Raw genomic sequence first — 10,556 nt, 5'->3', positions numbered from 1 at the left:
AAACCAATCTATATATTATATTATATTATCAAAGTGTTTTGTTTAGTTAAATAGATATTGCTTGCAAGCTGTTTATCGTAAACCGTGATGACTAACCTGATAAGATGTTTTTAGCTAAGAGTTGTAACAAGTACTTGAGTATACCTAAAAATATAATGTTAAAATACACTATATTTCTACAAAAGACTATTAGCTATTACCATAGAGTATGGGCTACGAATAGTGTTTAGCAACTTTTTAGGTTACTGTTGTTAAGAGTACTTGAGTAGAACTAAAAATATCATGTTAAAATACACTATATTTCTACAATATACTATTAGCTATTAGCATAGGGTATGGGCTATGAATAGTGATTAGCAACATCTATGTTCAGGCGTATAATTAAATATTATTACTACTCATAATTTATGATTTTTTTTTTCCAAACATAAAGGCAAATTTCAAAACGGAGGGAAACAATGGAATGACAATTCAAATTTTCAAATTAATTTTTGTACTTTCTTTAATCATATCCTTACATTAATAGAAATTTTGTGAACTTCACACAAAATATTCTGATTCAATGTCTTCATCTTCCCAACACTAATTTATTTTCCACAGTTAAGTAGTTATTACAAATGGATGTGAACAAGAAGAAGGAAAATGCTTCTATTGCAAGGTTGAAAAGAAGATATGTCCTTAAATCTAAGAGGTCAAAAAAACAAAAAATCTATACTCAAGGTCCATCTAATCCTTTAGGGGATATCACTAACATATCAGTTAAACTCAGCATTAGTAGATTACAAAACATAAACAATGTTAGAACTTCTGAGTTTAATGCTTTCACATCCCCTGCTTATACACCAAGATTTACTTTTCCCATCAATACCCCCACTTTGCCTCATCACAAGTCCACAACAGGTTCCACAAAAACATCCCATTTTCCCATTAGTAGTCCTACTTTGCGTGAAGCTGGATCATCTAAGAATAATGTTCACGCAAAATTAACAACTGTTAGGTCAGCAAAATACAATTTCAGCATCAATACTCCTAATTTACCTGAAGATGGATTATCTAATATGAAGATGAAGGAAAATGTTGCACCAGTTATGTCACCACCACACAGTTTTCCCATCAATGCTCCTACTTTGCCTCATCTTCGATCATCTGGAAATAAGATGAAAGAAAACTTCACACCTCTTAGGGGACCAACATACCATTTTCCAATAAATACTCCTATTTTTACTCATCTTGGTTCATCTCAACAGAAGATGAACCAAAACTTGACACCTGTAAAGTCACCTACTTACAATTTCCCAATCAATACTCCAACTATGCCTCAACCTCAATCATCTCAACAAAAGGGAAAGGATAAGATTACACCAACAAATTCTACACCTAATTTTATGCCCAACTGCACTCAGCCAACCTCCTCATATCAGGTTAAGTCCTCAACGAGGAGAAGACCTAATTTTAATCAAATGGGAGTGAATCTAATGGATAGATTTACTGCAAACACACCTGATGTGCCTTCTTCATCAACGCCTAATGTTGAGATTAATGACTCCAGCAATGGAATGCAGATTGATGATGATACCAGTTCTATAGATAGTGAAGAATTACAGGCATACATTCCTACACAAGATAGTGATGAAAGTGATACATCTGATACCGACCTTGAGGATCAAGAAAGCCCATTTAATGATATGAGGCTAAATGGGACTTCTCAAGTAGGTCATGGAGGTATGTTAAATCAATGATAACTAAAATATATAAACCTTTATCTATTTTAATGTTCAAATACTTTATTAAAATTACATGCATTTGACCACTATCTCATGTATTTATATAACAGCTTCACAAGTTCGTAACATATGTCTCAATGTTAAGGTTAAGTCCTTCTATTATACCTGAGTTTATTTGTATACCTTATTTCAGAATATTCTGATATTGGAGATCCATCAATCGAATGTCAAAAATGTGGAGCATGCATGTGGTATCAAGAGCGTAAAAACAAATCAAGGAATAGTGCTCAACCAAAATATAACATGTGTTGCAGCAATGGTAATGTTCAAATTCCATTTTTGCCACAGCCTCCGCCATTGCTGCAACATTTAATGTTTGATCACTCAGCCACTGAGTCAAAAAAATTTCAGGATAACATACGACTATACAATAGCATGTTTGCATTTAGTTCACCTGGCTTTAAAGTTGATAAGGGAATTAAAGCAGGAAAAGGTCCTCCTACTATAAGAATTCAAGGTCAAGCATGCCATAGGATTGGAAGTATGATTCCATTACCCGGAAAACGTCCAAAGTTTGCGCAACTATATATATATGACACAGACAATGAATTAAAAAATAGAATCCAAGGTCTCAGGTAAGGCAGTTTCCTTATTTGTTATAATATTGGTTTTTAATTGTGACGGCTTAAAACTAAACATACATTTTGTATTATTAATTCAGTAATCCGAAGTCGGTGAACATTGAGACGGCTGCCAGACTACAACAAATGTTGGATGAAAAGAACTGCCATGCCAAGTCTTTTAGAAAGGCACGTGATCGACTGAGGAACAACAATGTCCAAGATTTTAAACTAAAGCTCATTTCTGATAGGACAACTGATGGAAGGGTTTATAATCAACCTACTGTATCCGAAGTGGCAGCGCTGATAGTCGGTGATGTCGACTCAGCATCAAAAAGGGATATCATAATGGAAAGGCAAAGTGGTCAGCTAGAAAGAATTGATGAATTTCACCCAGCATATCTTGCATATCAATATCCTCTACTGTTCCCTTATGGTGAGGATGGTTATAGGGATGATGTTTTACACAGAAATGTTGTCGATGGTTGTACCCGGAAAAGAGAAAAACTGACAATCAGAGAATGGTTATCATTCAGACTACAAGCAATGAGAATGGAAGCTATGACAATTTTGTGTGCAAGAAGACTATTTCAACAGTTTTTGGTTGATGGTTTTACAATGATGGAAGCTGATAGGTTGAAATGGTTGAGGAGGAATCAGTCCAAATTGAGGGTTGGAAAGTACAAAAACTTGAATCAAACACCATCAGATGGAGATGACCAGTCTGGAAAACAAGGTAAGAGGGTTGTTTTACCATCAAGCTATGTTGGAGGCCGTAGATATATGGATCAACTATATTTCGATGGTATGGCCATTTCAAGTTCAGTGGGATTTCCAGATTTATTTATAACATTTACTTGCAATCCAAACTGGCCTGAAATTCAAAGAGTTGTTGGACCTCTACATCTAAAAGCACATGACCGTCCAGATATAGTAGTAAGAGTTTTCAAAATCAAATTTGACGAACTTTTGAATGATTTAACTAAAAATCATATCCTTGGCAGAGTAGTTGCATGTAAGTATTTATAATCAAATTTGCAACAGTTTGCTTCATAATTTATTACTGATTTTTATCTATTATCATAACAGATTTGTATACTATTGAGTTCCAAAAGTGAGGGTTGCCACATGCACATTTACTGTTGTTTTTACACCCTTCAAGCAAATATCCTACTCCAGAGCACATTAACAAGATTATATCTGCTGAGATACCAAGTCCAGTTCACCAGAAAGAGCTATACAAGTTGGTTGGCACTCACATGATGCATGGACCGTGTGGTTTAGCAAATATCAGTTCTCCTTGCATGAAGAAAGATCGTTGTTCCAAATACTTTCCAAAAAAATTCCAAAATGAAACTGTTGTTGACCATGAAGGGTATCCTGTTTACAGAAGAAGAGATAATGGTAGGCATATTCTGAAAAAGGGAATAACTTTAGACAATCGTCATGTTGTTCCGCACAATCCTTATCTCCTAATGAAGTATCAAGCTCATATCAATATGGAATGGTGTAACCAATCAAGTTCAATTAAATACCTTTTCAAGTATATCAACAAAGGTTATGACCGCATAACTGCAGCCGTGGTTCCCGATAAGTCAAATCAAGGTAATGTCAAGGATACTAACGCTGATGAGATCAAAAAGTACCTAGACTGTCGTTACGTATCACCAAGTGAAGCATGTTGGAGAATATTTGCTTTCCCAATTCATGGTAGGAAACCTTCTGTGGAACGATTGTTTTTTCATTTGCATGGAGAACAATCTGTGTACTTTAACGATTATGAAGAAATGGATGAAGTCCTCTTGAAGCCTTCAGTCACGGAATCAATGTTTACATCTTGGCTTGAATGCAATGCTCGATATCCGGAGGCTAAATCACTAACTTATTCTAAGTTTGTTTCAAAGTTTGTATATAAAAAGCAACAAAGAACATGGAAGCCAAGGAAGAAAGGATTCACCATTGGTAGGTTGATGTGGGTTCCTCCAAGTACCGGAGAAGTTTACTATTTGAGGAGGATGTTAACTTGTGTTAAGGGACCAACTTCTTACGAAGATATCAAAACTGTGAATAATATTCTATATGATACTTTTAGGGAAGCATGCTATGCAATGGGATTTTTGGAAGATGATAAAGAATACATAGCTGCAATCAAGGAAGCAAGTGTTTGGGCTACAGGTGTATTTCTGAGGATATTGTTTGTGACCCTTTTGCTTTCAGCTTCAATGGATAGACCAATACATGTATGGAATAATACTTGGCAATGGTTAAGCGATGGTGTCCTATATGAACAAAGAAAAGTGGCTAACAATCCAGGTATACTTATTAATTTTTTTTAACAATTTTACTAATACTTTCCAATAAACAAATATAACTAAAATTTAAATATATTGCACTTAGGTCTTAATCTTACAGAAGAGCAAATCAAAAATCTCACTCTAACCTTGATTGAAAAACACATGGACAAAAATAGGAGATCACTTAAGGAATTCAAAGGCTTTCCATATCCAACTGGATATGTCATGGAAGAACTTGGCAATAGGCTAATATATGATGAACTTAACTACGATGTTAATGCATTAAAGGCTGAATTTGAAACACTGTTCATTTTACTTACAGGTATCCCACATTAGCAACTATATTTGTGAACTAACTCATTTTTTTTATCAATTAATTAAATAATTTATATAATTTCAGCTGAACAGAAAATGATTTATCAGAAAATCATTACAGCAGTAAATAGTAATAAAGGTGGTGTATTTTTCTTAAACGGTTATGGCGGTACTGGGAAAACATTTATGTGGACAACCTTAGCTGCATCTTTGCGCATGAGGAGTAAAATTGTTTTAACTGTTGCATCCAGTGGTATTGCTTCTCTGTTATTACCTGGAGGTCGGACAGCTCATTCAAAATTCAAAATTCCTGTTCCTACACTTGATAACTCAACGTGTAACATAGACGGAGGCAGTGAACTAGCACAACTTCTCAAGGTTGCTAACTTGATCATCTGGGATGAGGCACCTATGGCGCATAGAAATTGTTTTGAAGCACTAGATAGAACACTCAAGGATATTATGTCTGTAACTTCAAATTCAAACAAAATCTTTGGTGGAAAAGTTGTTGTTTTTGGAGGAGACTTCCGCCAAATCTTGCCGGTAGTACCAGGGGCAGATAGATCAGAAATTGTACATGGATCTATAAGTTCATCTTATATATGGGATCACTGCCAAGTTCTCACTCTCACCAAGAACATGCGCTTGCAACAAAGCTGCAAATCAGAGGATCCTATTGAACTTAAAAAGTTTTCTGAATGGATACTGAATGTTGGTGAAGGAAAGATAGCTGAACCAAATGATGGTTTTGCTGAGATTGACATACCAGATGAATTTTTGATCAAGGATTTTGATAATCCTATAGATGCAATTGTGAAAAGCACTTATACTGATTTCTTGGACAATTACAACAACCCTGATTACTTGAAGCAAAGGGCAATTTTGGCTTCAACAATTGATGTAGTTGATTCCATCAATGATTATGTTCTCACAATGATCCCAGGTATATTCTTACCAACTTCTCAATAACCATAGTTATGAATCAAAATGGAAATTTTATTAATGTACATCATATCAATTTCACTTGAAATAATTATTTGTTTTGTTACAGGACAAGAAAAAGAATATCTGAGTTCAGATTCCATTGATAAATCAGAAATCAATGATGAATGCCAATCTTTTGAAATACTCACTCCAGAGTTTTTAAGTACCCTTAGAACATCTGGACTTCCTAACCATAAAATCAAACTCAAGATTGGTACTCCAATTATGCTTATGAGGAATTTAGATCAAGCTGAGGGATTATGCAATGGTACTAGATTAATTGTTACAAGAATGGCAGATCATATTATTGAGGCCAAAATCATTTCTGGAAAAAACATTGGAAATCTAACTTACATTCCAAGGATGAACATGTCTCCTTCACAATCTCCATGGCCTTTTAAACTTAATAGAATGCAGTTTCCTATAATTTTATCATATGCCATGACTATTAATAAATCACAAGGGCAATCTTTGGACAAAGTTGGACTTTACTTGCCAAAACCAGTTTTTGGCCATGGCCAATTGTATGTTGCATTTTCAAGAGTCAAAAGCAAGAAAGGTTTAAAGATATTAATCCATGATTCTGATAACAAGTCACTTACTTCAACAATGAATGTTATCTACAAGGAAGTTTTTGAAAATCTGTATTAGGTAGGTTACTTATTCATTATTAATCAATATTTTCCTATACAATATTTGAATATTCATTTATTTAATTTATCTTTATGCTAATTCATTATGTGTGTTTAATACTTTTATTCAGATGGTACTTTTTCTTCTGTCTCCTAAAGAGTAGTAGGAACAATAATCAAATTCCAATGCAACTGGTCACATGTGGACTTGCAAGTTATTTGGGAAGTGTTTCTGTTACTTATTTGTTATATGACTACTAACCCCTACCCATGTGCATTTGATTGATGTACTTTTTATTTTGGCTTATACAAAAGCAATGGAAATCTTTACTTTCATTGACAACTCCATCAACTTTGTCTTATTCTACAGTGAGGTGTTTCATCATTACTTATAGGTATTTTTTGATTATATTCTCTTCTTTTGATTCAATTTATCTTATTCTTCCTATACCTTATACAATAATATAATGAATGTAAACTATTTCTAACTTGACTAATATACATCTTTCTATTTTGCATGTATATTAAAGACAATTATCATGCAACCAAGTCTCATATGATGGCGAAACAGATACCACGTTTGAATTCAACAAAGCTATGCTGTTATAGACATAATTTTGAGTATCTATGTTTTTTTCATTGTTTGTATTATATAATACCTATATAATTCTGAATTTAAATGATCATTAACTTAAAAGTACTACAGTATTATGTTCAACATTGGTTTTCAATTACTCTTGCCAATTCAAACTTTGCACATACCACCTATGTTCACATATAAGGTCTATATCTCAATAATTTTTAACTTTTACTTACATTCACATCAATGTGAGATTCCCATTTTATGCCTGACTCACATAAATGTGTATTGACATGTCAAGTTAAAGCAAAACCATGCTATATAATACAAGACAAAAACTTTATCAACGACAAATTTCAGGAACCAGATCAAATCATATACATTGATTCAACCAGATTGATTTAGTCTTCTTTTACATTTCTCTTTATTATTATTTGTATCCACCAGACATTCAAACATATACTGAACCAACTTAAATAATATTTGAACAAACATATACTCTCACCATTACTGAACAATGGTTTGATTGATCACTGACTGAATTGGTAAATCAATTTTAATGCATCATGACATGCAAAAACAAACAAAACTCTCAAATTCAATACACATCAACTTATTATCACCTATTCTTTACCCATTTATCATATATTAATATTTTACACACAAGGATGTTATAAAGACCACCAGGCCTGCATAACTGAAGCTACTTTACCCTTCACACAATATCACTAATACAACACCATGACAGCTAAACAAGAAATCTTTGAGAAGCACCCAATTGAACACTTTACTGCTGTTAAATTATTAGTGCAGGTTATATCTTACATATTTTGATCAAAGTTATATTTATATAACTAACTTTTATTTTTTAAATTTCAATTAGGACTATGTTGAAGTTGAACCAACCTTTGTTCAAAAACATTTCAATGATCTGAAGGATTCATGGACTATTTTAAATCACAGTGATGAAACACACTGCTTAAAGTTCAACAAAAGTTTTGTCAATCCTATCTTAACTAAAGGATGGTCTGCTCTTCAGATTTATCATGATTTCCCTGATAATGTTGAGATCCTGTTTGCCTATTACGGAAATAATTTGTACTTTGTGGAAATGTTCAAAGAGATCACAGATAATACCTGCATTCCACCATTTCACAGTCGCAGCAAAATGCCTCTACATACCATTCACTTTGACAATCATCTTACTGAAGCTGACTTCAATAATTCTGATATGGTTACATAACAATTTATGAATTACTTCATTATCATTATATTCTATTATGAACTCTTACTAAATAATCTTATCTAATTTACAGGTGGTGGAAGAAGATTTTGCCATGTTTATAAAGCATAATGGAATCCATAATTTAACACTTTGTGGAGATGATGGCAAAGAACAATATTTTGAAGTTTATTTCCTAACTGATCACAATCTTACTACTCTACTTGGCATTAACTGGGACAAATTCTGCAAGTCAAACAATTTCAAAATGGAGCAAAAAATCCGTTTCAAATTCTACACTTCTGATTTGTCTAAGTGTCATGTGTATCCGGTCATGATACCTACATCTTTTCCGTATACTTTGGGGTAGTATATTAAATATGAGTTCCTCCTATCATTAATATGTAATAATCTTTATTTTGTATGCTACATTTGTATTCTGTTTGTAATATTGCGTACTATTTTCATTCGGTCAACTTTAAGTTTATATCTAGCACCAACTATATAAAATATCTATGTTATCATTAACTCTAATTCCATTCTATCCATTTTTTATTATTATATTCTATTCTTACTAAATAACTTATAATCAACCTTAAATATATTTCTTATTAAGTTCTATGCTTCACAGTTCAAATATAAAGCAATATACCATATAGTACATGTCTATATTAAAAAATAATAATCAAAATACCCACTTCATTTGTCTATAAATACAAATAATACTATCAAACACTTATATGCTCATAGAGATGAATATGGAAGAAATTAAGAAAGTGCTTCAAACTAAGCCACAAGCTCAACTTGAAATTGTCCAACTATCTTTTCAGGTATTTTTTAAACTTATTTCCCTATCCTTTTTCAAATTCTAAAACATCATTCAATAACTATTATTCCTTTTTTTAGAACTATGCAGAAATGGAACCTATCTTTATAGTTACTTACCATCATGAATTAGGAGAACATTTGAATGTTTGCAACAACGAAGGCAAATGTCATATCATAAAATACAACAAAGATTTGATCTATCCACTTATAACCACAGGTTTGAATGACCTTAAGGCATTCTATAACATTCAAGACAATGTCAAAATAGTGTTGTCATATTTTGGCAATGATCTATTTCAAATTAAAAGTTTCACACCAATAGATTCAACATCTTCTATTCCATCTTTCCATAGCAGAAATACAGATCATTCAAAATCTTTCATATATGATTTCACACTACCTACCAACAGAAACATAGATGGTTATTTGGTAAGTACATTATATTTTATTTCATTTTACATTCTAAACAACCTCCATTTGTTTTTTCAACATTTTAACATAAATATCTTATCTATTTTACAGATTTTACCACCTGCTTTGAGTTATTATATTAAACAAAAAAATACTGATAACTACATTACTCTATGCGGAGACGATGGACAAAAACAACATTTCCAGATTATGAAAAATAACTATGTTGAGACTACAATTGGAGGAAATTGGGATCATTTCTGTTTGAAGAATGGACTACAAGACGGATGTCAGATCCGGTTTAAATTTGCCCTTCAAGATCTTTTTTTTAAGTGTCATGTGTTCAATCTTAGCTTAGCATAATTGTGGTTCTTCATAAATGATGTAGTACATTTATGTTTGCATTTGTCTTTAACTATTAAAGTGGCCTATCTACTTCTCCAATGATATATGACATATCGAAAATTATGTATCCTATAATATAACATATTCAGTACCTAATATCTCTCAATTTCAATGCGTTACATTGTCCAAAACGATTTACCATTATGATAAATGTTACTTTATTGTTTGATCAGTTATGTCAAACTTCATTATTATCCTCTCCACTATATCTTATATATGCATGTATGAGAAAGAAAACTAATGTCAAACACTAACAATTAACAAATTAATTCAGTAAACATTCCTTCACTATATCTTTTCAAAATTCTTCATTAAACTTTATAATAATATTTATAATTTCTCTAGAGGGCATACATACAACCTACGTGTTGAAGCAAGATATTCATACCATCCTTCACCAAAGTACATAAGACTTCCATTTCTTCTATCTCTCAAAATCTCACATTCATATGTCTCATATGTTTCTTCATCTATAAGAGTTAAACTATTTTGCTCATTCATGTCAAGTTCATCAGCTACATGTTTACGAAGATGCTACAAA

At 32.5% G+C, this 10,556-nt stretch overlaps 1 protein-coding gene across 1 annotated transcript; it reads left to right on the top strand.

Annotated features, from left to right (window-relative positions):
* Window positions 1–617: 617 nt before the first annotated feature.
* Window positions 618–8,741, top strand: LOC120580657 (uncharacterized). Its single transcript, XM_039834693.1, has 10 exons — window positions 618–1,722; window positions 1,918–2,359; window positions 2,446–3,363; window positions 3,507–4,657; window positions 4,742–4,960; window positions 5,039–5,896; window positions 6,005–6,581; window positions 6,701–6,803; window positions 8,033–8,383; window positions 8,466–8,741. The coding sequence occupies exons 1-10, from the start codon at window positions 618–620 to the stop codon at window positions 8,739–8,741; spliced, it is 6,000 nt and encodes a 1,999-aa protein (XP_039690627.1).
* Window positions 8,742–10,556: the final 1,815 nt, after the last annotated feature.

This window comes from Medicago truncatula, chromosome 5, assembly GCF_003473485.1.
Source record: "Medicago truncatula cultivar Jemalong A17 chromosome 5, MtrunA17r5.0-ANR, whole genome shotgun sequence".
Taxonomy (NCBI): Eukaryota; Viridiplantae; Streptophyta; class Magnoliopsida; order Fabales; family Fabaceae; genus Medicago; species Medicago truncatula.
This window is presented reverse-complemented; position numbering and strand designations above follow the sequence as displayed.

Bases quoted from the DNA above. Each gene is read 5' to 3' on its own strand.
- LOC120580657 (XM_039834693.1), top strand. From the start codon at position 618: ATGGATGTGAACAAGAAGAAGGAAAATGCTTCTATTGCAAGGTTGAAA. The intron at 1,723-1,917 runs GTATGTTAAATC...ACCTTATTTCAG, and splicing joins TTCTCAAGTAGGTCATGGAG to AATATTCTGATATTGGAGAT. The intron at 6,582-6,700 runs GTATTAGGTAGG...ACTTTTATTCAG, and splicing joins AAGGAAGTTTTTGAAAATCT to ATGGTACTTTTTCTTCTGTC.